Source organism: Loxodonta africana, chromosome 10, assembly GCF_030014295.1.
Source record: "Loxodonta africana isolate mLoxAfr1 chromosome 10, mLoxAfr1.hap2, whole genome shotgun sequence".
Classification (NCBI taxonomy): Eukaryota; Metazoa; Chordata; class Mammalia; order Proboscidea; family Elephantidae; genus Loxodonta; species Loxodonta africana.
In genome coordinates this window covers 12,365,284-12,393,234 of record NC_087351.1, presented here as the reverse complement: position 1 = coordinate 12,393,234, position 27,951 = coordinate 12,365,284, and the positions used below count along the sequence as shown (strand labels likewise).

Genomic DNA, 27,951 nt, shown 5'->3' with positions numbered 1-27,951 from the left:
AGTCTTTTTAGTTAATCTGTTTACAAAATCATCACCACTTAGTTCTATTTTTGCATCAGTCTGAAGGTCACATAGTAGACAGCAGGGCACACCTGTAATGAGGAGTATTCTGGTGACCTGAGTTGTCCTACAGGACTCTCCGCCTCTAATGCCATTCCTCTTCCTTCGGTAGGTGTGATTCTCCACATGTGCCTTTCTGATGTCCCCACGGTCTCGGTAGGTATAATCAGCAACCACAGTTGTTCTTTTGACAAAATTAGTGTGTACGTGGGTTGAAATTCCTTAAGCCAAATGAGTTTTACCTTAGTTTTTTAAAATTCTATACTTTTAACAAGTGTCATAAAGAGAAGGAACTATCCTAAGATCAAACTATTAGAGTGCCAAAGCGAAAAAGAACCATAACTTTCTGCACAAGGAACCCAGTTCTTTTATTTTTCCTTACAGGCCCTATTTTCTATATACTTACTAATTTTTATATTTCTCTAACTGGACCAAATTGGTTGTCCTTCAGACTTTAATTATGAGATATTTAATGGACGTAGGACTTGAGTAAAGACTTATCTGTGGCTGAATCTAGAAGACCATTCTGCTCTCGGGTCTTAATGTCTGTTTTATAACTGTGTTAAGTCATCTTTGGGTCTTTAAGGATAATAACAACAATCAGTTTAATCTTAGTATTACCTAAAAATCCAGTTTTTAGCTAATATTATTCCATTTCATCAGAGATACAAGAATGATTTAAATGTTAGAATCATTCCCTTATCTGTCGGTTATTGTGGTAGTGAGCAGCAAAACAGTTGCGAAGAACTCTAAACCCCCAAATCTGAATGTACTTCTCTGAGTACTTTTTCAAAGCTTCATTCTTTTTTTTTTTTTTTCCCTTATCACTCAAGCCCAGCAGTTTCTATTCTAAGACAGCTGGTCTTCATGGCTGCCCTAAGCTGGGGTGACAGAAGTGAGTGGGAATCTAGTTCTGCTTTGCTCACTCTTGTCCTTATCCTAATACTGAGATTCATTTGTCTGATGTGCAAAGCTCCCCTTCCCAGCACATTTGGCTTTGAGATTGTAGCTTCAAGGGGGTGGTCGGGAAGAGTGGTCGTAAGAGCTGTTGGATTTTTAAGCTGGAAGTTTAGGGGCTACCACAGTAACATTTTTGTAGTTGGTTAGGTTCTGGAACATGTCACAGTCCATTTCCACAGTGAGCCTCCAGAGCCCCACATGCGTCGGCGTGAACTGGAACTGGGCGCGCAAGGTGCGTCCGGGCTGCACTGGGTTAAATCTGAAATACAGGAAAAGCAGGTGCTAGCTCTGTCCCAGGCCCATTGCTCTGCTGGTCCCAGTGACTCTGAGCTCTCCTTGCTGGAAGCAGAGGCAGACTCTGCAGGAATAAACATTTAGGTACCTTGCTGTGAAAACAGGTGGTTATAAGGGAGTAGGAGACCAGAGCCTCCCCACGCTGAGCAGTTAGATGGTTGAGAAGAAAAACATATTCCAAGTGCTTCCGGCCTGTATCTGCTGTTTCTTTTATTACCTGTGACTTCATTCCGGTTCACTTCTTAGTACTGGGGACTGTTTGGAAAAGCTGTAGTTTTGGAAGCCTCACTTACTGCTAAGTGAAGTGGGTGCAGTGAGCATATTGAGAAGATGTCAGTATGTCAGCAGATGGTGTTTAGGGTCCTGTCAGCAACTCTGGATCTTTTGGTGGCTGAGGGAATGGTGCAGGTACCTTTGAGGCCTTTGCCCCACAATTAATCTGGGAGACCACCAGACTCTGAACGTAGCAATCCCTCCTCACAGCTGGCAAGAGTGATCATTGCGTTTCATGAGGCGGAGGCAGTGGCTTAATAACCCAACAACCTGTTAGGGACCTCAGGGACAGCAAAAATAGGCATCTTGAACTTTAAGCCGTATATCATGTATTCAACGAAGGATGCAGCGGACAGAATGAGAGGAGAGATAATGAAAGAAGATATTTGCGACATATAAAACTACAAGGGAGTAATGCCTAGAATATACCAGGAACTCCTACAAATCAACAAAAAAAAAGGCAGGAACATCAAAAGAAAAGTGGGCAAAAGGTATGAACAAACTAGAAGATGAAACTAAAAAGGCTAATAAATATATGAAGAGTGGCAGATTAAAACAATAATGGGATTATTTCTATCAGTTTGGAAAAAAAACAGAAAAGTGAGTATTGTCCAGAGTGGAGAAGAAATAAGAATATAAAAACCCTCATGTATTTCTGAAGGGAGTGTAGGCTCCTGTATCGTTCTGCAAACCAATCTGACAGGTCCTATCTATGACCCAGTAGTTCCACTCCTTGTACATGTAAACCCATTGCTGTCAAGTTGGTTCTGGCTCATGGCGACCCCATGTGTGTGCGAGGAGAACTGCTCCATAGGGTTTTCTTGTAATCTTTACGGAAGCAGTTTGCTAGGCCTTTCTTCTGTAGAGCCAGTGGATGGTTTCAAACTGTCAACCTTCAGACAAGTAGTTGACTGCAAACTTTCTGCCACCCAGGCTCCTTTTTGGGTATGTATATCCCTCTCCAATGTGAATGTTCATTGCAGCATTATTTGTGGTGTCAGAAGCTGGAGGCAATCTGAGTGCCATCACTATGGAAGTGGACTGGTAAGCAGTAGGTGTACATGATGGAGTGTTATGTAGCAGAAGCAATGGATCAGACATGTGGTTGAACCTTAAAAACATAGTTCCAAGTGAAAAATAAGAAAAAGAATTAGATATAACAACATCATTTCTGTAAGTTAAAAATACAGGCTCATGAAGTAACAGTACATGTTTTATAAGAACACATACCAGCAAAAGGACATATATACCAACAGAAGGATATGGAGGGTGGCGGTGGGAGTGGGAATAAAGAATAATTAAATAAAATTCTATCGTGGTGGTCACCAGTAGAATGCAGCTATCCGGTCACCCAAGAGGCAGCTGACCCTCCCTGTGATATTCTCTAGTACCCAGGCCCTCTCTGCATGACCAGGGTGGCGGGACCACACAGCCTCCCTCACCCCTGTACCCTTGTAGTCATGGTGGCCCGAGAATGAGAGAGGCCGTTTTGGTCATTAATCCTGGGTCCCTGCTTTTCCGACAAGTTGAGATGTTTCAGCAGGACGAGACGTTTACGGTCACTTACCTATAGGCCCTTTCTCTGTAAATGAGCCCCCTTCCAAAGACGGAGATCACGCAGTCCCTCATTGGAGCATCTAGGGAGTTAGGAATGCTGACGGAGGCCGTAAGAGGTTGATATTGCTCTGCTGTCTTTGGCATCTGTGAGAAGAGGCAAAATCTGGAGCCACCGTTCTGACTCAAACTCCAGACTTCTTTATCACTTGTTTACCCCTTTACCTGATCTTCCTGCATTTTCTCTCACCTTGACCCATCACTGACCACCTCTGATGGTACCTCTCTTCTGCTCAGAAACCTTGGAGCATTTCCCATTGTCTTCCACCTCCTTCACTTGGCATCCAGGATTCTTCACAGTCTGCCTCCAACCCACCTCACCAGCCTCACCTGTTCTTCCTTTGACCAAACGACATCCCAGCCGTGTTGGGTACTTTCCCATTCCCAGCACACTTCCAGGGTCCCTTCTTTTGGGCCTCTTTTCTCACCTTTCTTTTTCTGCCTGCAGTGGTCTTCCCCCATCTCTGCACTGAAAGCTTACCTATATTTCAAGGCCCAACATAAATGTCACCTCCTCCATGAAGTCTTCTCTAAACCCATCAGCTGGAATTAATCTCCCTTCAGTGAACCCATAGCGACTCTGTACCTCTATTAAAGCACTTAACATAGAAAACCAAACGTTGTGTCTCCCTTACCAAACTTTCTTGAGGGCAGGGACCATGTCTTCTTCATTTTAGCCGGGGTAGACATGTGGAAAGAGGGCTGGATCAGGGGCCATAAGCCTCTAGAGCTTTCTACTTTTATGCTCTTGGGCATGTCACTCTCTAGGACTCAGTTTCTCATCTGAATAATAGTAACAGTTCCACCTCACTTTTTTTTTTTTTTTTAGTACAAATAAAGGGCGTGAAAGTACTTTGGAATGTGTAGGAAGTACTAAATAAGCGTCGGCTATTATTATCCCTATGAGTATGGAGGCAGCAACTGGGAAGGCCCTGATTTTAGAAACCTTAACCAGCTAAAGAGGCTGGAAAATATAGACCTTAATAGTATACATAAGAAGCCCTCTCTTTTAAGAGAAGGAGCCTTCAAACCTAGATTTGTGGTAATTCTGCACCATGGTCATCTGCTCTGAAGCTTGTCCCCAGAGGGGCTTGGATTCCTTCTAAAATAGGGATCTGAATGGAAGTCAACGAGAGCAATTCAGGAAGGACCATGCTTACCTCAATGGACAGGTGTGGTCTGCAAATGGCGATGTCTTCCTGAGCAAAGCAGCTGATGCTGGACTTGGGGTATGTTGCCATGGCAGTCAGTCTGAGGAAGCTGTTCTCAGGTGGGTTTCGCTCAAAATTGGAGAAGGACAGGCTGGAGGTTATTTTCTCAACTGAAACACATGACAGGCAGAGTCTGTGAAGGGGCGAGCATGTGTCCCAGAAACAACCAATAGTTACATACACAACACCAGCAGTTAGGGTCTCGTTGAAGGCAGAAAGATGCCTTGCTCTCTACTGCAATTTCAAATGTTGAAATCACTCAATGTCCCATCTTCTACCATCACTACCATCTCCAGCACTCTTGGTGGGCCACCTCAGGGGGGTTGAGGAAAGGCCTGTGTGAGCTACAATGAGTTAACCTCTTTTGACCTCAGTTTCTTTCTCTAATGATAATCCCTACCTCATGGAATGGCTTGTGTTCAATGAGATACTACAGATGAAGAGCTTATCTCAAACATGTCACACAGTAGTTCTGAATATATGGCTACTTAGTTGTTCCTTCCCAGTCTCTGCCCCTTCTCTTTGCCTCTTGCAGAAAAAAAGGGAAGCCATTAAGTCCTAATCCTCTTAAGCTCGTGTTCCTGTTCCCAACCTTCAGCTGTTGACTTCTACCCCTGCTGTCATCCCTTCACTCCCAGGGATGAGATACCCTCCCTGCCCAAGCTGGATCCTTTTCTTAAATCTCTGCCCCATCCTGACCCCACCACTATCTGTGTAACCTTGGGCAAATTATTTAACCTCTCTGGGTCTCGGACTCTCATCTGTAAAATGGGAGTAAGAATGGTTCCAGTCTCATAATGAAGATTAATTTGATAATGTATATAAAGCACTTAAAACCATTTTGGTTTTTATTTGGCAAATAGTTCAGTAAATATTCTATAATTATTCTAGTTGCCTTTCGTTTCCTTAGGGATAGTACCATCAATCACAACCCGTCTCTCCTGAGTCTTCAGTCTTTCCCTGTCTGCTGATTCTTTCCCTCAGCATGTAAGCAGATTCAGCTCTCTGACATCTTAAAAGGAAAGAAAAAAAAAAAAAAAAGGACCCTCCATCTACCCAGTAAGGAGCCCTTGTGGCACAGTGGTTAGTGGTTAAAGTGCTCAGCTGCTAACTTTTCAGAAGTAGAACGCCAAGTCCTTCTTCCTAGTCTGTCTTAGTCTGGAAGCTCAGCTGAAACCTGTCTACCATGGGTGACCCTGCTGGTATTTGAATACCGGTGGCATAGCTGTCAGCATCACAGTAACACTCAAGTCCCCATAGTACCTACAACACACTGACAGATGCATGGGGGTTGGGATTACCTGAGGAGTTTTCAAAACTCTGATGCTTTTGCCCCACCACAATTTCTGATTTAATTGGTCTGGGCTGCAGCAGGGTGTGGCACTTCCCCAGGTAATTCGCATGAGCAGTGAAGTTTGGAACAACTGCTGTAGCCCGGGGAATCGCAACCCTAGAATAACCTAGGGGTCAAACAAACAAACCAGTGCTTGTACCTCATTCCAGACCGATTAAATAAGAAAGTCAGGGAGTAGGGGAAAACCTTTACACATATTGTTGTTAATGCCTGGAATGCCCGCGACTCACATTTCTGTCACTCACCCACTCATCCTTCAGGACCCAATTCAGGTCTGACTTATTGGGGAGGAGTCTGCTCCAGCCTGGGTCAGGTGTTCCCCTAACACTGCGCTCTGTTTACCTCACCAAACACTTCTTACACCATCATCGTGGTCTGTTTACTTCTCTGACTCCCATCTGAACTGTGTTTCCTCTCTCTGTGTCAAGCTCAATAAATATAATTAAAGAAAGCAGACAGACACATGTCACGGAATTGAGCCATCATAGGAGACTTGCAGGGGATGCCGTGTGTGTTGGGTGTGTGTGGGGGGGGGGGTGTCTGGTGGAGCAAGAAATCTTACCCAGGTTGGCACTGAGTGTGAGGGGCAGCTTCTTCCTCCAGAGCTTGTCAATAAGGACACCCTGGTAGGATACTGCCTGGACCCCGATCGTGAGCTGCACTTCCTTCTCCTGGTTGCTGGGGTTAAACAGGGTCACGGAGAACTGGGCATCCCCTCTCAGGGGCAGGGAGCTGGGTGCTTCCAAAAACAGGTACAAAGGATCTACAGTCTCATGTTCCATTTTCTCCTTCTGGGCTCTCTCCTTCTCAGCTTTCTCCTTCGGTGCACTCTCCTCCTCGACTGTCTCCGTCTCGGCTTTCTTCTGGGTTCTCTCCTTCTTGGCTCCCTTCTTCTGGGCTTTCTCCTTCTTGGCTCTCTCCTTCTCAGCTTTCCCCTTCTTGGTTCTCTCCTTCTTGGCTGTCTTCAGCACCTCTTTTTGTTGAAGAGATCCTGAGAAGTGGAAGAAAAACAGCCTCTTACCTAGCAGATATGTTGTTGCTGGGTGCTGTTGAGTTTATTCCAACTCATAGGGACTCCATATGACAGAGTAGAACTGCCCTATAGGGTTTTCTTGGCTGTAATATTTACAGGAGCAGATCGCCAGGTCTTTTCTCCTGCAGAGCTGCTGGGTGAGTTTGAACCACCAACCTTTTGGTTAGCAGCCAAGTGCTTAACGCTACACCACCAGGGCTCCTTCCCTAGCAGATATACGCGTTAAGCCCGTTGCTGTCGGGTTGATTCCGACTTAAAGTGACCCTATAGGACAGAGTAGAATGGCCCCATAGGATTTTCAAGGAGTGGCTGGTGGATTCAAACTGCTGCCTTTTTGGCTCCAACAGGTATACCAAAAAAAAAAAAAAAAACCAACCCCGTTGCCAGTGAGTTGATTCCAACTCATAGCAACTCTGCCCTATAGGGTTTCCAAGGAGCAGCTGGTAGATTTGAACTGCGAACCTTTTGGTTAGCAGCTGAGCTCTTAACTACTGCACCACCAGGGCTCCTTAAAAGCCCAGGATTAAAATTCATTTACCCACATCTGCTCACATGCCAAAGTCACAAGGGCTTTGCAAATCTCTAAGGCTGTATTTAGCAAAAAGGTCTGTGTTAGGCATCTCCACCAGATACAGTGTGTTTCTTCCAAACCAGCCGAGCACCAGGTTCTTAGAGTGCTAATGAATCTGCCCCTTGGACAATGAGTAAGCAAGCTTTTGGGCAAGTCAATACCATGTCCAAGGGTGGTTTTGCAGGGAATTGAATTTTCCTATGTGAAGGAGTTTGGACTTTATTCTATGGGTGATGGGGGCCATGAAATATTCTGGGGCAGTGAGTAACATAATTACATTTGTGTCTTAGGAAGCTCACTCTGCAAATTCTAGAAATTGGAAAGAGAACAATGATGGAGAGACTGAAGGCAGGTGGACTGGTTAGGAGGTTATTGCACCATGAAGACAAGAGCTGATGAGCTCTGGATTAAATCTAGGCAGTGGGGAAGGTGATGAGGAGATGTATGTGAGAGTAATGTGGGGCAGTAAAGGAGGAAGACTCCAGGTTAGTTTAAGTCTTCTTGTTTGGACAAATGGTTGGATTGTGGTGCCATTAACCGATTTAGAGGAACAGGTCAGGGAGCATTAGAGGAGTGGGGAGAGGGAGAACATTACAAGTCTTCTGGCAGCTGGGCTTGGTATTGTTGTTACAGTTAGTTGCTGTCAGTCAGCCCCCAATTCATGGTGCCCCCGTGCACAGTGGAACAAAATCCTGCCCAGTCCTGTGCCATTCCATGATCAGTTGAGGATCGGACCATTGCAATCCATACGGTTTGCATTGGTCAGCACCACAGCAACATGCAAGCTTCCACCGACAGATGGGTGGTGGCCGTCCATAAGGTGCACTGGCTGGAGATCAGTCAACCCCGGTCATGTACAGAAGGCAAGAATTCTACCACTGAGCCAGGCTCGATATAGTACATTGTTTTATAGCAGCAGTTTTCAATTGGGTGCAGTTTGTGACAACTTCGGGGAGGGGTGCTGGCATCTAGTGGATAAAGGCTGAGGATGCTATTAAACATTCTACAATGCACAGCTTAGGTCCCACAACAAAAATTATCTGGCCCAAAATGTCAATAATGTCAAGGCTGAGAGACCCTGATTTATAGGATAGGGAAAGGCCTGGGGCTCTCCAGCCCACATCTGTCTGGCCTATCCCTTCCTTCTTCTGCTGTTTCAGGTCCTAGGAAGCCTAACACCCTTCCCTGCCCAGTACCTTCAGGATACTTGTAGTTCTGAGTGATGTCCTCACAGCGGTCACTGCCCACACCCTTGGTGCTGATGTTATCGCCAACATACTTGGTGTTGGAGTGGGTCTTCTTCCGTGTCCCATCATCACAACACTTCCAGACCACACACTTGGCATTTACCGCAGCAAAAAGCTCCTCTACTGCAGGGGTCAGACTCAATTTCCCCTCCTTGACTGCTCTGACTGGGACCAGGTCACAGGCCTCCAGGACTGAGGGGGAGAAAGGTTGATGGGCAAGAGTAGCCACACTCACAACTCTGCAGGGGTCAGAGCTGCATAACCTCAGACCCCATCCTATACGCTATTTTCCATCCCCTGGGATCAAGGTCAAAGGTAGGTATTAGGCTGGGTTTCTGAAAGGGCATCACAGAGGTGAAATTCATAACTATTTAGTAATAATTCTTTTGGGTCATGGCCTGCGGCATAAGGCCTCTCAGAAATTGGACAGGTAGAACCTCAGAGGAACCACTGCACAGAAGTTCCCAAGCCAGCTTGGCTATTGATATGACAGAAGTAGCCACTGAGTCAGTTCCAACTCACGGTGACCCCATATGTGTCAGAGTAGAACTGTGCTCCATGCGGTTTTCAATGGCTGATTCTTTCAGAAGCAGATTGCCAGGCCTTTCTTCCAAGGCACCTCTGGGTGGATTTGAACCTCCAAACTTTTGGTTAGCAGCAGAGCGCATTAACCACTTGTACCACCCAGAAACTATATGAAAGGAACAGGTCACCTTGAGCACTTACTAGGTGCCAGGCTCTGTGCCAGTTCTGTTCCTGGGTGAGGACGAGCCATGCTTTTATGCCTCCAGAGATTCCATCTCTGGGCCTCAGCCATTCCTGATACCCCCTTTACCCACAGTCCCCAGAAGCCCCACCCTTAAAAAATTTTAAAAACCCCAAACTCAGCACATTCACCAGCATCTTACGACCCTGTGTCCTTCACTGAGACTCAACTCCCTGCCCTGTTAACCTAAGCTGGGCCTATTCTCTCTACAGCCTGCTGGCATCAGGTCAGCTTTCTGAGGTCCACTATCATTCATTCTGCTTCTCCTGTTTTAGAAGATGGAGATGACCTTTGTAGCACCCACTGCTCCTATTTCCTTTCCAAGGGACTCCTTCAACTCTTGGCTCTTCTGAAGAGCAGAAAGGACACAGGTACCCCAAGCCGAGTGAGCTAAGTGAGATTTCCAGCTCTGCTGACACTCTGGGTTTGGTCTGATGACCCATCATTCAGTGTCACCATTTCCAGATGCTATCGTATCATGGCCGGCATGGTTTTATAAGGTCCCAGCCACCTCGTACACGTGGCACAGCCTCCCATCCTGGTCTCACCCCCAGGCTTTACCTCCGTCTCTTTCAGGAGGACCCGGGTGCAGAATCTGCCATCCGCCATAACTTCGGAACAAATCAGGCTGGGACAAATCAGGCTTGGCCACCCAGCACTCTGTGAGAGTCTGGAAGATCCTGAAGGAAGCAAACGGAAAACTGAAGTGGGAGAAAAAGGAGACCGGAAGAGGCTCTAGAAATGCAGCCTGGCCGAGCTGGTGTTGCCATGGGGATGGGAGGGTGCCATGTGGAATGGCACAAAACTCTCAGGACAACTGGCCCTCAGCGTCCTGCCTCTAAGAGTCTTGGAGGCCTAATCTTAGTGCCAACTGGGGTATGGGGGTTCCTGTGGGGTCACACCATATGAGTTTGGAGCCCTTCCTGGTCTGGGACCCCACCCCTTTGAGCGTCTCACCAGATGCTGCCCTTCTGGCCTTCTGCAATCTGAAACCCCTCCTCGTTGTAGCACTCATGTACTGACAGCTTCCTGTCGGTGCCCTGGGCTGAGGAGAACATGGTGATGACACGGGCAGGGATTCCCAAGCAGCGCAGCACTACACAGGAGACAGGCAGAGTGTCAGAGGGTGCCAAAGAACCTGGGGTGGGGGGCGGTGTTAACCCTAGGGTCTTCACAGCCTCCCCTGGGCAGACCCTATCTTAAATGCCAGGTGACATTGTGGAGAGAGGAGGGACACAGGTACCAGAAAGTGAGAGCCCAAGACCTCCAAGAGCCCCCAAGAATAAAACCAAACCAAACCAAACCCAGTGCCATCGAGTCGATTCCGACTCATAGTGACCCCATGGGACAGAGTAGAACTGCCCCGTAGAGTTTCCAAGTAGCGCCTGGTGGATTCAAACTGCCGACCCTTTGGTTAGCAGCCGTAGCATTTAACCACTACGCCACCAGGGTTTGCTCCCCCAAGAATAGGACATATAAATGCTGATAAATAAGGTAGGAACAGGCGATACAGCAACACAGAGTATACAGCAGGGAGAGGGCTACAGGATATATAACACCGCACTGCGGGGCTTGCTCTGTTGGGGCAAGTGACAGAAAGTTTTAGGGAAAAAGGGAACTTGGGAGCAGCATTTGCCAGATGGGCCCAGCTTTGCTAAGGGGAAAAGGAGCAGAAGCTTGTCGGGAGGAGCCACCTGGGACAAGTAGCTGGTTCTTGGCCAGATGGCGCATCTGAACCAGTTAGGGCTGTGATGAAGGTGGGGAAGGTTTGCGGAGTAAAGGCTGTGCTTGCTTTTGGGGGAGCTGTTTCTCCCCCATGGGGGATCAAGGGGCAACCTGAGACAGGGCAGACACTCTGGACAGCAGGCAAGGACCTGTGGACCTGTGGGTGTGGCAGGCAGACCTGCTCTGTACCTGTGCAAGCCACAGCAGCCAGCACCCAGGCCTGACCCTCATACACAGGTCGCCCTTGGCCTGTGAGCCATTGACGGAGGATGGGCACGCTGCCCCGGCGCTTGGTATGGAAGGCCACTTCCTCGGTCTGCGGGGTGGGCAGGACATGCTTCTTCTTGAGATCATGCAGCTGTTTGGGGAAATGCGTGGATGTTAGTGTGAGTTCGGTGGGCAGGGCAGCTTCCTGGCTGTTCTCCAGGCATAGTGCACAGACCACCTTTGAGACCACCTTTGTCAGAACCACCTGGTACCTGTAAAACCTGCATATCTCTGGGCTCCACCCTAAACCCACTGGAGGGTGGAGTCCAGGAACTCTCCTTTTTAACAAGTCCTCCTGAAGCAGGAGTTTGGCCACAACTCAGCCAACAAAGCTTAAGACACAAAGAGGAGCATGAGTGCGTCCCTCCTTCCCCTGATAGGAGCTGGTCTCATGGGTTCTTAACTTCCTCAGCCCTGGTTCCTTGGAGATTATTTGCCCCAGGGTCCTCAAGGCCTACCTAGGCCCCGCTTCCCCCGCCTCACAGGCTGGCCTTGTCCCTCACCACCTCTTCAGAGGGGAGTCCAGAGTCTCTCTTCCAGCGGCAATGGGGAGCGCGTTACTCCTGTGAAAGGGCTTTGAGGGAAAGCGCGAAGCTACTTTCATGGTCTGTATATTCTAGGGAATAATTTAGAAATGCAAATGTCCCTTCGACCACCTTGGCAGCAAACACTGGGTAAAATGGACTCCGAGACTGGGGCTGGGAGGAGGGGGCTGGGGGAAAGTCGAGTCCTTTGAGGAAATCAAGGCCAAATTTAGCCCTTGGCTTTTGTCTTCCATCCAGCCCTGAGGGATGACACCTCCTTTTGCTTTTCTGCCCCTGTGAGTGCTATAAAAAAGGAGACCCTGAGGGGCACTGGCAGTTAAGCCCTCAACTACTGACTACATACAGTTCAAACCCACCTCAGAAGAAAGTCTTGGTGATCTGCTTCCAAAACGTCACAGCCTTGAAAACCCTGTGGAGCCATTCTGCTCTGCACGAATGGGATGGTCATGAGTCAGAATGACTCAGCAGCAACGGATTTTCTTGTTGGTGGGTGCCCTTACCTGTCCTCCCCTCCTCACTCAGATCCTACTCTAGTAACTATCTCTCACACCTTGGGAGAAGGGGTCCTTTTGTCAGTTGAAGATTTCCGGGGCCATTGCAGTAAAGCAGATCTGTGGGAAGGCTCTTATCTCATTTCCTCCCCACTTGGCCTCCCCCACCTCTCACTCACCAAGACGCCCAATACCCGGGCCACATGGCTGGGGCTGCTCCACAAATTTCTCTGTTTGTCCACGCCCAGCAAGCGCAGGCTGAGGTCGAGTACATCCCCCTGGAACTGTAAGGACCACACAGGGCCGTGATCAAGGGTCTCCAGGTCAGAGACTCACCCCACAAGGCAGCCCTGTCATCTCGCCCCACCCCTAGGCTCCACCCCTTCCTCCCTTTCCTCCTGGTCCCTACCCAGAGCTCTGGCTTTTCCCTCCCTCCCGCTGCCCCATGGTTAACGTTATTTGACTCTCCCAGTTAAGTGTGAGCTCTTGAGGACCAGGGCTCCGTCTTTTCCTTTCCTTTCTATTGCTCCACGTTAGTGAGCCCCTGCTGCTCCTGCTGACACTGAGCCACGTGTGGGGGGACGCAAAGGCAGCTCCTGATCATAGAAGAGCTCAGTTTAGCAGTCGAGATAGACACTGCTATGGATTAAATTGTGTCCCCCCAAAACACATGTTGTAAATCTTAGCCCCTATACTTGTGATATAATCCCGTTTGGGAATGGGGTTTTCTTTGCTATGTTAATGAGGCCATATCAGTGTAGGGTGTGTTTTAAGCCAATCACTTTTGAGATACCAAAAGAGCAGATGAAACACAGAAGCAAGGAAGCACATGGAGACCCCCAAGAAACCAAGGAAGAGAAGCTGAAAGAGACAAGGACCTTCCTCCAGAGTGGACAGAAGTGGACCCTTCCCCTAGAGCTGGTCCCCTGAATTTGGACTTCTAGCCTCCTGAACTCTAAGAAAATAAATTTCCATTTTTTAAAGCCACCCACCGTGGTGTTTCTTTTATCAGCAGCACTAGATGACTAAAACAGACTAATCTCAGACCACCGAGATTATAACAAAGTGGCAAAGGATCTAATAGCAGCAATACCAACACGACAGACAACACAGCAGCGTTTTCCAGGGAACAAAGGAGGGAAAACTTTTCCAGGCAGAGGGAACATTCGGCCTGTGTGTTTAGGGGCTGGAGAGGCGCTTGAGCATAGGGTAGCTCTTGAGGGAAGGAACACAGTGGCCTGATTATAAAGGACCTTGTGTGACAAGCTAGGGGATTAGTTTTCATCCTGTAGACTATGAGGATCTAACAGAGGTTTGATTTGCCTCAGTTTTTAGGAAGCTAACTCTGGCAGCCATCGAGGCTGGTCTGATGGTGGCCTGAGGAAAGAGAGGCACCACAAGGCTGAAATTGGCTAAAGAAATGGCCTTGAGACCAGGGGTTTGTGGACCTGCCAGCTCTGGCCTGAACACTGAAGGTTATAGGATAATCCCTGCCCCATCCCCAACCTGAAGACCCCCAGTACCTGGCCAAAGTCCCAGGGTTCTGTCTGGATGTAGTTAGCCGCGCCCAGGTAGATGAGGCCATCCTGATTCAACAAGTACTCCTTGCGTTGAGCTTCATTCTCCAAGAACACAGCATCCTCTAGTGAGAAGCGGGGAGGGATAAGGACCTATGGGGTGCTAGGTCTGCCCTCCATATCCAGGCCTCTGCCCTCCCTGCCCAGCAGGTCAGGTTTGGCTGCAAGCCTTCCCTTTGATTTTGGGCCTGATGGACAATGAGGCAGAACTCCTTGTTGTGGGACCATTGGGACCCCACCTCTTTGCTGGTAGAAAGCCAGCAAACTGGTCAGACTTCCTGGGTCAACCAAGGTGTGGCCCTCATGGTCTGCCAGGCAGACAGGAAAAAGCCAACCTCACAAACCTAGTAGATCCCAAGGCATTTGCAGCCAGAGAGAGCATAGCAACAGCCAGGGAGCTTCCCAGTGGGCCTATTATGACTTTCCCACAAATTCCACTTGTGACCCAAAAGAATTTTCCAGAAAAAACAATCAAACGTAGGTTGGCAGAGTGGGCAGAAGGGAAGAGGGGCACTTGGCAAGACAGGGGTAGAGGGAGTGCTGGAGCTGGGCAAAGTGGAAGCCTGAGTGCTGTGTTTCTACCTAGGGGTGTCCAAGTGGATCCAGGCCTCCCACTGTCTATCCTCACCTGCTTTTCTCATCCAAGGGCTAAGCTTGGGGTCCTGAAGATGGAGGCTTTTAAGAAGGACATCCCCCACTCTGGGAAGCAGGGAGCAGTTGGGGGGAGGGAACTGCACCAGGTGAGTGGGTGGGGTGAGGGAGATTTAGCCTGGCTCCTGGGGACTAAACCAAAAAAAACCCACTGCCATCGAGTCGATTCCGACTCATAGCGACCCTATAGGACAGAGTAGAACTGCCCGATAGAGTTTCCAAGGAGTGCCTGGTGGAGTCAAACTGCCAACGTCTTTGTTAGCAGCTGTAGCACTTAACCACTGCGCTACCAGGGTTTCCTCCTGGGGTCTAGAAAGAGAAAAAGGATTCCCAAACCACCCAGTGTATCTGCAGGCTGCACCTCCCTAGGAGCTCCCAGGTACCCCAGGGCAACAGAAGTTTGGGATATTAGAAATGAGGAAGCCTGAAAAATCTCGAGCCTAGACGCACAGAACCATGTGCCCAAGGAGCCCCCTACCCCTGCCCTCCATCCTGAGTCCTTTCCATGAAGTCCTCTCAGCATCCCTTCTTTGGAAATCACTTCAGACCCCAGGTGTGACATGGGCCCCAGGACCTGCAGGGCTCTGGGAAGCACGATATTAGTGCACAGGTCACAGCCCCCTCCTCCTCGTGCCAGGGTGCAGCCCCGTTATAAAGTTCCCAGCTTATGAATGGGGCCCTGATTTTCATTGTATTATGTGCATTTTCCTTTTGAATCTGGGAGAGCCCCATCTCCAAGTATGCTAAGATGGGACTGAGATGCCAGATAATCTCTGAAAATCTCTTAATTCTGTCGTAAATGAGCGGAGTCAACAACCCAGCCCTGCCCAGGCAGATGCCTCCACACGCCCCCTCACACAGAGATGCCTCTCCAGGCAGGTCCATGTAAGCTGAGCCCAAAGGCAGGATGCCTGGCACTGGAGTCACCGCTGTGGCTTCCTCCTGAACCAAGCACTGTCTTAGAACTGTCATTGCTCGTGTCTTTGCTCTGGCTGGGGAGTGGACTGAGTCAGCCAGGCAGGTACATGAAAGCCTCAGCTTTGGAGGCAAATGGCTTGAGGGTCTTTCTGTCACGCGACCTCCCTGCAGTTGAAGGGACGCTGAATTCACTTGGAGCCAGAGGCACCTGAGTGGACATTGTTAGCTGACGTTGAGTTGACCCCAACTCATAGTGATTCCGTGCACAATGGAATGAAATGCTGCCCAGTCCTGCGCCACCCTCACAGTTGGCTGTGGATTGGATCGTTGTGACCCATAGGGTGTTGACTGGCTGATTTTCAGCCTTTTTTTCCAGTCCATCTTAGTTTGGAAGCTCCGCTGAAACCTGTCCAGCATCGTGGCGGTATGCAACCTTCCACTGACAGATGGGCGGTGGCCGTGCATGAGGTGCAATGGCCAGGAATTATGGAAGGAGCCCTGGTGGCATACTGGTTAAGCACTCAATTGCTATAAAAAGTTGGGGCTTTGAACCCACCAGCTACTCCATGGGAGAAAAATGTGGCAGTCAGCTTACATAAAGAAACCCTATGGGGCAGTTCTACTCTGTTCTATAGGGTCACTATGGGTCAGAATAGCCTCGACGTCAATGGGTGGGTTTTCCCTTACGGAAGGCGAGAATTCTACCACTGAACTGCTGGGAGGAATCCTAGCAATTGAAAATTTTATATTAGTTTCTTAAAGTGGGTCCTGCAAAATGACATAAACTTCAGACCTCACAAAGCCTGGATCCACCCTGTAGAGAGACGATGGAAGCCCAGAGAGAGAGACAGAGAAGTCCATCCCTCAGGCTGCCTTCATTTCTAAAGAGTGTTCCAGTTCTCGCCCCTGTACTCTTACAGTAAGTCCCCTTTCCAAGGGCGATCTCAGTGAGTCTCTATTTCTGTGTCTAAAACAGCCTGAGCCAGCACCAGGGTTCAGAGTTGAGATGAGATTTTGCTTTCAGTGGGAAGTCCCAGGTTGCTTCTGCCAGGAGTGACAAGATAAGACCCTGCGACGAGAGCCCATCCATCCAGGGGGAAGGCAGTGGCAGTAACTGAGTGCCCTAGAGGGAGCTTCCCCAGGGCCTGGGGCAGCTGCTCCCCTCCAGAGCTACACTTTAGCTCTGGAGCTTTACATCCCCTGTGCAGCTCAAGCTGGCCCAGGCCCAAACTCACCTCGACACCAGGGGTTAAAGAGCAGTGTAAACTGGCCCAGGGGCTGTTGCCTCCAGCATGGGAGCTGCAGCAGGAGTGAGTAGTGGCCAATGATGGCATCTGCAGGCGTCGTAACAGAGATGTCGCATGACTGGTCATCTCTCTCCTCCACATTCGCACTCCACCACTTTCGGTTCCCTTGGCTGGAGATAGAGAAGGTGGCTTGGGTCTTGTCGGCTGTGGATGGCTTCTCCCCTGCAGACACGCAGTGACAAATGTGTCACTTGGCCTCTTGGCCACAACTCAGAGTACCAAGGTCAGGGTGTTACAAAGATGGAGGAGAGGGAAATTGGTTTTGGATAGAATGAGCATCCAGGAATATACCTCTGGAGGCATAAAGGGTGGTGGGTGACAGCACAAGTCCTCAGCACCCATGGACCTATAGCTATAAAAGGTTCATAATCTAGGAAATGGGCAAAATAATAGTACCAGCTTCATAGGGCTAGTGTGAGGATTAACTGAGATATTGCATGTAAAGTACCTGGCCCAAAATCTTACATGTAGTATGGATTCAATAAATCGTAGCAATTAAATGTTATAATCAACTGGGGTTAGATCCCATTCAGGCTTTCTAGAAAGTTGATATGGTTGTGATGAAAAGGGACCTGTCTTAGTCATCTGGTGCTGCTATAACAGAAATACCACAAGTGGATGGCTTTAACAAAGAGAAATTTATTCTCTCACTGTCTGGTAGGCTACAAGTCCAAACTTATGGCGTCAGCACTAAGAGAAGGCTTTCTCTGTCAACTCTGGAGGAAGGTCCTTGTCGTCTGTCTTCCTTTGGTCGAGTGGCTCCTCAGGCACAGGGACCTCGGGCCCAAAGGACACGCTCTGCTCCCAGTGCTGCTTTCTTGGTGGTATGATGTCCCCACTTTCTGCTTGCTTACCTTTCATCTCTTGAGAGAGGAAAGGTGGTGCAGGCCACACCCTGAGGAAACTCCCTTTACATTGGATCAGGGATGTGACCTGGTGGGGTGTTACAATCCCACCCTAATCCTCTTTGACATAAAATTACAATTCTACCCTAATTCTCTCTAACATAAAATTACAATCACAAAATAGAGAACAACCACACAGTATGGGGGAATCACAGCACAGCCAAATTGATACATACATTTTTGGGGGGACATAATTCAGTCCATAGCATTCCACCCTTTGGCCCCCCAAAATTTATGTCCTGCTACATGTAAGACACATTCACCCCATCATATCACAGCAAAAGTCAACTCCAAGTCCAAAATCCAAAAATTCCTCTTCATCTGTGAAATCTAGAATACAAGTTATCTGCTTCCAAAGGTACAATGGCAGAACAGGCACAAGACATTTCCATTACAAATGGGAGAAACTGGAGGGAAAGAAAGCATAACAGGCACCAAGCAAGTTAGCAGAACACATCACATTAGCCCTCAAGGCTTTGAAAATAATCCTCTGTTCTCTGAGACAATTTACACAATGGCCCTGCCCTGCAGACTCTAGGTATTGGCCATACTCTCCAGATTCTGAGTGGAGGCCACTCAGCCCTGGCCTTCAGCTCCGCCTTCCAGGCACACTGGGATGGCCACTCTGCTCCCTTGGCTTTAGGCACACCATTCTCCTGGTCCATCTGAGTGGCAACTCCACCCTTATGAACACCAGAGGCCATGCCTCCACCCTTCGAAACCCCTGAGGTCATGGCCATGCCTTTTGAGACTGAGTCAGCTCACTTTCTTGGGTTCCTTGTCGCTTTAGCTTCTGCTTCCTGGTTGCTTGGCCTCTTGGCTCCTTGGGCCTCACACCCACATCTGCCCTGTTGGGGCAAGCATTCCAAAGTTCAGTAGCTCCACTGATAAGTATCCAGAGGTACCTCATTCCTCCAGGAAGCCTCCTACTCACAGGTACTCAGCTCTTTCACTCTGTGGGTCAGGTCTAGTGACATCTTGCACTGGTCTCCTGGTTCCACTGCTGCTGGTTCTCTACCGATGCTGTTTCTCTGTTGTTCACAGTTTCAAAACCACATCCACGTTTTAGGTATCTGTTAGTGCAGCACCCCACTCTTGGTACCAAATTCTGCCTTTGTCATCTAGTGCTGCTACAATGGGAATACCACAAACTGATGGCTTTAACAAAGAGAAATTTATTCTCTGTCTAGTAGGCTACAAGTCCAAATTCAGGGTGTCAGCTCCAGGAGAAGGCTTTCTCTGTCAGCTCTGGAGGAAGGTCCTTGTCATCAGTCTTTCCTTGGTCAAGGAGCTTCTCAGGCACAAGGACCCCAGGGTCCAAAGGATGTGCTCTGCTCCCAGTGCTGCTTTCTTAGTGGTATGATGTTTCTACTCTCTGCTTGTTTTCCTTCCTTTTATCTCTTTACATTGGATCAGGGATGTGACCTGGTAAGGGTGTTGCAATCCCACCCTAATCCTCTTTAATATAAAATTACAATTCCACCCTACTTCTCTCTAACATAAAATTACAATCACAAAATAGAGGACAACCACACAATATGGGGAATCATGGCTCAGCTAAATTGATCCATACATTTTTGGGGGGACATAATTCAATCTATGACAGGACCCATTTGTGATAATGCTGTTAAGCAACTTCTGAGTCATAATGTTATCGTTATTAGGTGCTGTAGAGTCAGTTCTGACTCACAATGACTCTTTGTACAACTGAATGAAATACTCCCCGATCCTGTGTCATCCTCACAATCATTGCTGTGTTTGAACCCATTGTTGTAGCCACTGTGTCAGTCCATCTCATTGGGGGTTTTCCTCTTTTTCGATGACCCTCTTTACCAAGCATGATGCCCTTCTCCAGGGACTAGTTTCTCCTGATAACATCTTCAAAGTAGGTGAGACAAAGTCTCGCCTTCTGGCTTTTAATGAGTATTCTGGCTGTACTTCTTCCAAGACAGATTTGTTTGTTCTTCTGGCAGTCCATGGGAAACCCTGGTGGTGTAATGGTTAAGAGCTACCGCTGCTAACCAAAGGTTGGCAGTTTGAATCCACCAGGTGCTCCTTGGGAACCCTATGGAACAGTTTGACTCTGTCCTTCCTATGGGGTCACTATGAGTTAGAATCGACTCAGTGGCAATGGGTTTGGTTTGGTTTTTGGTTTGGCAGTCCATGGTATAGTCAATATTCTTCACCAACACCGTAATTCAAAGGTATCAATTCTTCTTTGGTCTTCCTTATTCATTGTTCAGCTTTCGCATACATATGAGGTGACTAAAAATACCATGGCTTGAGTTGGGTCACGTTAGTCCTCAAAGTGACATCTTTGCTGTTTAACACTTTAACTAGGTCTTTTATAGCAGACGTCCAGTGAATACATTGTTTCATTTTTTGACTGCTGCTTTCATGGGCATTGATTGTGAATCCAAGTAAAATATAATCCTTGGCAACTTCAATCTTTCCGTTTATCATGATGTTGCTTATTGGTCCAGTTGTGAAGATTTTTCTTTATGTTGAGGTGTAATCCGTACTGAAGGCTGTAATCTTTGATTTTCGTCAGTAAGTGCTTCAAGTTCTCTTCACTTTCAAGGTCGTGTTATCTTCATATCACAGGTTGTTAATGAGCCTTCCTTCAATCCTGATGCCACATTCTTCTTCATATAGTCCAGCTTCTCAGATTATTTGCTCAGCATACAGATTGAATAAGTACGGTGAAAGGATACAACTTTGACACACACTTTTCCTGGTTTTAAACCATGCAGTATCTCCTTGTTCTGTTCAAATGACTGTCTCTTTGTCTATGTGACAGATTCCTCATGAGCCAATTAAATGTTCTGGAATTCCAGAATTCCCATTCTTTGCAATGTTATCCATAATTTTCCACACAGTTAAATGCCTTTTCATAGTCATTAAAACACAGGTAAACATCCTTCTGGTATTCTCTGCTTTCAGCCAAAATCCATCTGACATCAGCAGTGATATTCCACATTCCATGTCCTTTTCTGAATCCAGCTTGAATTTCTGGCAGTTCCCTGCTAAAGTACTGCTGGAACTGTTCTTTTATTAACTTCAGCAAAATCTTACTTGCATGTGATATTCATGATATTGTTTGATAATTTCCACACTCTGTTGGATCATTGGATCACCTTTCTTTAGAATGGGCACAAATATGGATCTCTTCCAGCCATTGACCAGGTAGCTGTCTTCCAAATTCTTGGCATAGACAATTGAGCTCTTTCAGCGTTGCATCCTTTTGTTGAAACATCTCAACTGGTATCCTGTCAATTCCTGGAGCCTTGTTTTTTGCAAATGTCTTCAGTGCAGCTTGGACTTTTTTCTTCATTAGTGTTCAATGCATCAAATCTACTCTTGAGATGGTCTCTAAATTCAGGAGAGATATACCCAAGGTTGTACTTTGGCTCTTGTGGACTTGTTTTAATTTTCTTCAGCTTCAACTTGAATTTGTATATAAGCAATTGAGGGTCTGTTCCACAGTTGGTCCCTTGCCTTGTTCTGACTGATGATATCAAGCTTCTCCGTCCTTTCTTTCCCCAGATGTAGTCGATTTGATTCCTGTGGATGGTATCCCGCAAAGTTCACGTATATGATTATGTTGTTGAAAAAAGATATTTGGAATGAATAGGTCTTTGGTACTGCAAAATTCTATCATGGCATCTCTGGAGTCATTCCTATCACCAAGGCAATAAGTCTCCAAAGACTGATCCTTCTTTGTTTTTCACTTTCGCATTTCAATCACCAGTAATTATCAATGTATCTTGATGGCATGTTTGATCAATTTCAGATTGCAGAAGTTGGTAAAAATCTTCAATTTCTTCGTCTTTGGCATTAGTGGTTGGTGCGTAAATTTGAATAACAGTTGTATTAACTGATCTTCCTTGTAGTCATATGGATATTATTCTATCACTAACAGTATTGTACTTCAGGATAGATCTTGAATTATTCTTTTTGACGATGAATGCGACACCATTTCTCTTCAATTTGTCATACCTGGCATAGTAGACCATAGGATTGTCTGATTCAAAATGACCAATACCAGTACATTTCAGCTCACTAATACCTAGGATATTAATCTTTATGTGTTCCATTTCATTTTTGACGACTCCCAATTTTCCTAGATTCACACTGCTTGCATTCCATGTTCCCATTATTGATGGATGTTTGCAGCTTTTCTTATTTTGAGGTGTGCCACATTAGCAAATGAAAGTCTTGAAAGCTTTACTCCATCCACGTCTTTAAGATCAGCTGTACTTTGAGGAGGCAGCTCTTTCTCACTCACATTTTGAGTGCCTTCCAACCTGAGGGGCTCATCTTCCGGCACTATACCAGACAAAGTTCTGCTGATATTCATAAGGCTTTCACTGGTAATTTTTTCGGAAGTAGATCACCAGGTTCTTCTTTCTAGTTTGTCTTAGCCTGGAAGCTCTGCTGAAACTGTCTACCCTGGGTGACCCTGCTGGTATTTGAAATATGAGTGGTATAGCTTCCAGCATCACAGCAACATGCAAGCCACCACTGTAGGACAAACTGACAGATGAGTAGTAGTGAATCATAAGAAGTAATACTTATCATACACCTTTTCTTATAGCATCCTCATAACAGCCCAGCCAGGCTGCTCTAGGGCCCAGGTGCATTGTGGGCCATTTGCCCTTTGGTTCCCTGAGAGGATGCTAGTGTGAGAACCCCCAATGTTGCTGTCGAAGGAGCCTAGGCCAGTCCCACTTACCAGTTTGTGCAATGAGGGCCACCTTCTTGAGGGCAGGCAGAAATTCACGGACTGGAGCATGGAAGTGCAGTGTGATGGTGAAGGGCTGCCCTCTCCTTACGATTAGGTGCCGGGAGCTGATGGCCTCAGTGTGGTGCTCCTCATTGTTTCTTGCTATGTGGAAGTCCCAGCTCTCGATATCCAGGGCTGTCATAGAGAAGAAAGAAATCATGGAATCTAGGTAAATGTGGCGATGCAAGTAAGAGCAGAGTCTTTGGAATCAGATACCAGAGTTCAAATCCTTGACTCAACTATTTATGAGTTATGCAACCTCAGTCAAATAACTTAACCACTCTGACCTTCAATTTTCTCTTCCTTAGAAAATTATCTCTCCTTGGAGGGCTGTTATGAGGATTAAATGAGGTAATGTATATAATACCCTTAGCATAGTGCCAGGCATAGTTGTTGTTAGTTGTTGGTGAGTTGGCTCTGACTCATGGAGACCTTATATATAACAGAATGAAATGTTGCCCAGACACGTTATTGTTGTTGTCAGGTGCTGTTGAGTCGGTTTTGACTCATAGCGACCCCGTGTGCAACAGAACTAAACACTGCCAGGTCCTGCACTATCCTCACACTTGTTATGCTTGAGCCCGTTGTTGCAGCCATTGTGTATTTTGAGTCCCTTCCAACCTGAAAGGCTCATCTTCTGGCACTACATTAGACAATGTTCTGCTGCTATTCATAAGGTTTTCACTGGCTAATTATTTTCAGAAGCAGACTGCCGGGTCCTTCTTCCTAGTCTGTCTTAGTATGGAAGCTCAGCTGAAACCTGTCTGCCATGAGTGACCCTGCTGCTATTTGAATACCAGTGGCATAGCTTCCAGCATCACAGCTACATGCAAGCCCCCACAGTACGACAAACTGACAGACGCGTGTGGTTAAATCCCATCAAATGGCACTGCTGTTATTGTTGTTGTTGTTGTTGTTGTTGTTGTTAGTAAGAACACAATGCTTGCTTTCATCATTGACCTCCTTTTCTCGTCCCAGTCCAAAAGCAATTAATAAAATCCAAAATCTTGCTCACTCTTACTCATTTTTTCCTTAGAATACAATCAGGGAATTTTTAGAGCTGGTTTTGAAATCACTGAATCCAATCCTCCTGCTTAGCAGATAAGAAGAGTGAGGACCAGAGAGTGGATCCGACACATTTGTAGGCTCATCAAGCCTACAGCACAGTGCAGCCCAGAAAAAACTCTACAAGGAGAGACTCACAGGGTATTATGACAGCCTATCAGTCAATTCTTATTTTAAAGAGGTAGAAAAAACAAACAAACAAGGAGTAGGTAAGTAAAAAGATATGTTCAGCAAGCCCAAGGTGAGGCACAAGATACACACACACACACACACCAAGTTCAGTTCTTCTTGCAGCAAAGGATTTGCTTGCTTTTCATTCCTTTGAATCAGAAGGCCATTGGGGGCCTCCGTGGTCTGAAAGGGAACCTGCAGCTCTTGCTCTTGCTCAGCCGTTGGAGAGAAAAGCCATAGTTTTTGCTTGCAGGCGTGGAACAGAGTCTGACCTGAAGTTCTTTAAGCTCCAAGACCTGTCTTGGCAAATTCAGGATACTCCTACTTTGAATTTCCTTCAGTTCCCAAACTTTCTGGCTTAGAACGCAAGAGTAGAGGGTAGAGATGAAGAAAGAAGGAAAACAGCCCACCTGCTCCACTTTTGCTTTAATTAATGATGGAGATGATAGAGAGTGCCAATGATATAAAATTAGGAGAAGGAACTGACAATGCTGAACATGAAGGAATGTGATCGCATGAATAGAAGGGAAGGGACCTCCCTGCATGTCTGGTTCTGGGGCCAGCGGGTGCTCCTTGTGCCTTTGCACCCCTGCTTCTCCACCAGCAGGTTAGTCAGGATGTCGCTATAGAGAAAATAGTTACACTAAGGCTCATATTTGTAAATTAAAGTACAGCAGTACTCAGAAACCAAGAGATGGTTCCCTCTGCCTGGCACAAAACTTGTGCTAGGGCCCAGGATGAGCCCTGCTTGTGTGGACTGATCATGTTGGACTTGACTGTGGAATGGTGGCCAGTCATGTCCTAGAAGGCGTGTACTTTGAGCCTCGGTGCAACTGAATCCCTGTAATAACCTAATGTCACAGCAAGCGCCAATATTGAGAGTTCATTTGGACTTTGGTTCTCTGGAAGCTTTCCCTTGCCTCTTCTCTGCCTGGCAAGCGTGTACTCATCTTCCAAGATCCAAAGGCACTCACCTGTGAAGCCTTCACTGACCGCTCCAGGCAGAGCTTGTCCTCTGATTTCCCACGGTACTCTGCTTCACTCTTTTCAGCACTTATCCCACTTTAAAACAATCACCTGCTCTCATGGATTGAATTATGTCTCCCCAATGTATGCGTCAACTCGGCTAGGCCACGATTACCAGTATTGTGTGGTTGTCCTCCATTATGTGATCTGATGTAATTATCCTTTGTGTTGTAAATCCTAATCTCTACATTGTTAATGAGGCAGGAATAGAGGCAGTTATGTTAACGAGGCAGGACACAATCCACAGGATTAGGTTTTATCTTGAGTCAATCTCTTTTGAGATATAAAAGAAAGAAGCCAGCAAAGAGGAGAGATACCTCCTATCACCAAGAAAGAAGAGCCCAGAGCAGAGCGCATCCTTTGGACCCAGGGTCCCTGTGCTGAGAAACTCCTAGGCCCAAGGGGAAGATTGATGACAAGGACATTTCCCCTGACCCAATAGAGAGAGAAAGGCTTCCCCTGGAGCTGGCACTTTGGATTCAGACTTCTAGCCTCTTAAACTGTGAGTCAATAAGTTTCTGCTTGTTAAAGCCATCCACTTGTGGTATTTCTGTCACAGCAGCACTAGATAACTAAAACACCTGCTTACCCTTCTGTTCCTCATCTCACAGTGTTATCATATCTGCATTCCCAGCCCCAGCAGTGCCTAGAACACAGATGCCTAATAAATGCTTGCTCAATCAATGAATGGACATTGAAGAAACTTGAGACAGCCTTAGAAGAATTTCTCAAATGTACCATTGACACCTCAGGCCTGTATCTGTGCTGACAGAATCCCAAGGAGGCCCCTAAGTCCTCTGTGTCCTCTGAGTCTGAGTTTTCTTGCTCCATGCCTGCCTCTGCTCCTTTTAGTTAGATTCCCTGACTCTTACCTCTCCTTCTCTTCCATTTGGCATTGAGGCTATGTCACCCTCCTGCTTTCCCAGGGTCTTCTCCCATTTGTATCATAATCCAGTGAGCACAGTCACATTTACACAGAGACTCTAAGAGGAATGCTCTTCAGATGTTTCACTGATGTGTGTGGTACTCCGCCCTCCCCTTCTCTGCTTTTCACAATACCCCAACAATGCCTCATAAAGTACCCTTCAAGCAACGATGTGCTGGTAAATGCTTAACCACCAGTTTGGGGGTGGGTGGACGAGGGAAAAGGGAGTCCTTCTTTGTAGTGTTTGCCAGTTTCTGTGCTTTAAGTACTCCCACTACTGCCAGTTTCAAACTACTGAGTGACGTCACTGAATGCAAAGTTGTGAAAAGATGCACAATAGCACAACATTATATAGTTTTTCCACCTTGCAGATATGATAGTCATAAATAACTTCAAGAACATAGATAAAGGTACAATGTAGTAAAAATAATTAGGAAGCAACGAGTCTAGAGAGTACTTATTACCTTTGTTTTTAATATAATTCATTTACTTGTAGATTTATACAATTTAAATTTTAATAATGACTATGTTTAAGAACTGGTGTGCAAGATTCCTGAAAATTTACCAATTGGCTCTTGCAAGCCTGTACAAGCTGGCACAAACCAGCTCCAACACACCATGACCACAGAGCTAACACTCAGTGAATCCCATCTGGTGGCTAGTGGGGGCGCCCTGCCCTTTCTGCCTAGAAAGGATTTGACGCCCTGAGGTGTTCTCTGGTTTGGGACTAGACTTGATTTTCTGGTATTTTCAAATACGTCCCTCTGACTGAGTTGATTTTTAATTTGTTTGGGTCTGCTGTTATTTTTACAAGACATAAATGAGTTGATTGTCTGAATTTTCCCAGGGTTCTTTTTTCTCTCTCAGGTTTTGGTCTCATGGTCAAATGCCCTCCACACACCAGACTAGCTGACCAGGCCAGGACAGGAGACAGTTTCTTCAGCGACAGAACCACAGCTGCTTCCCATCATCCCTACAATCTCCTCATCTTCTCTCTGCCTACCCACTTCCTTCCCCCAGGACACAAAAGGGGAAGGCAATAATACTTAATTTTCTCAAGGGTGGTCTGACTCTGATGACCTCTGTCTTTTGATGATCCTGGGGCAAGAATACAAATCCATGTAATGACCATCACCATCTCACCACCATCATCACGATGGCAAGCACCATTTACCACCACCAACTAACCCATTAACACTCCATGGCCACACAACCATCACACCAACACCAGAACCCTCTTAATCACCCCACACAACATAGTCACACGTTCACAACACCACCTATATCCATTTACTGCCATCCCCACACCGTAGCCAACCACCATCACTTCCACCACCACCAGCACCCACTTACAGCACTCCACACCATAGCCATGCCACCATCACCTCCACCACCACTAGCACCCACTCACTACCACCCCAACACCATAGCCACACCATCACCTCCACCACCACTAGCACACAGTCACTACACCCCCACACCATAGCCATGCCACCATCACCTCCACCACCATCTGCACACACTCACTACACCCCCATGCTATAGCTACGCCACCAGGACACCAGCACACTGGCTACCACTCCCATACCACAGCCACACCACCGTCACTCAACCACCACTCTCCTTCCTTTAATGAAAACACAGAATGATGAAGGGGCTACTGGCAGCCCAGTAAGCCCTGTGGAGAGCTGGTTTGGCTTACCTTGTCCCATGGCTACAGGCTGCTCTTAACCACTTGACCACAGGAAATGCCTGTATTAAACTGTTGCTGCTGGGATCCTCTTTGAATCTTTCTTTCTGACAGGAGATGATGAAGATATTTTTGTTAGTTTAAGAATCTGTAAATAGCGGAGTTTCCTTCCAGTCCTCCTGTGGGCTCCTTGACAGGTTTCTTCTCTCCTACTCTACCCACACTGGTATCTCTTGGACCAGCTGCTGGGAGTAGCCCATTTTCATTTTATCTCTTGTGCCAGGAGGCCCAGGCAGGAGTATGACAGGCATGTCTGGAGTGGGGGCTGTAGTGGGGAAGATTTTCTACTTGTAAAAGCCCAGGAGAAACCTCCATGTCTTTTGCTTAAGTGACCTCAAGAAATCCTCAGAGATCTGACCTGGGCAACACTGGAAGACCCTGCAAGAGATGGTTCCACAAATAGGAGGCCCATATCCATCTCCCACTCTCAGGCCCTAAACATATCATGAGCCACAAAGT

General features: G+C 47.0%; 1 protein-coding gene across 3 annotated transcripts; it reads right to left on the bottom strand.

The window, feature by feature from the left end:
* Window positions 1–845: 845 nt before the first annotated feature.
* EPB42 (erythrocyte membrane protein band 4.2) lies at window positions 846–27,652 on the bottom strand. Of its 3 annotated transcripts, XM_064292068.1 has the most exons (14): window positions 27,445–27,651; window positions 22,505–22,690; window positions 16,793–17,026; window positions 13,935–14,053; window positions 12,591–12,695; window positions 11,298–11,466; window positions 10,341–10,479; window positions 9,945–10,063; window positions 8,567–8,809; window positions 6,329–6,757; window positions 5,714–5,872; window positions 4,362–4,522; window positions 3,155–3,288; window positions 846–1,279 (listed from the first exon to the last, which is right to left on the bottom strand). In XM_064292068.1, exons 1-14 carry the CDS (start codon window positions 27,452–27,454, stop codon window positions 1,117–1,119), a joined length of 2,370 nt encoding a protein of 789 aa, XP_064148138.1. In that variant the 5' UTR covers window positions 27,455–27,651; the 3' UTR covers window positions 846–1,116. The 3 variants fall into 3 exon arrangements, with proteins under 3 accessions (XP_064148138.1, XP_064148139.1, XP_023414508.2); XM_064292069.1 differs by lacking the exon at window positions 8,567–8,809 and having other exon boundaries at window positions 27,445–27,652; XM_023558740.2 differs by lacking the exon at window positions 5,714–5,872 and having other exon boundaries at window positions 27,445–27,650.
* Between the last annotated feature and the right edge of the window lie 299 nt (window positions 27,653–27,951).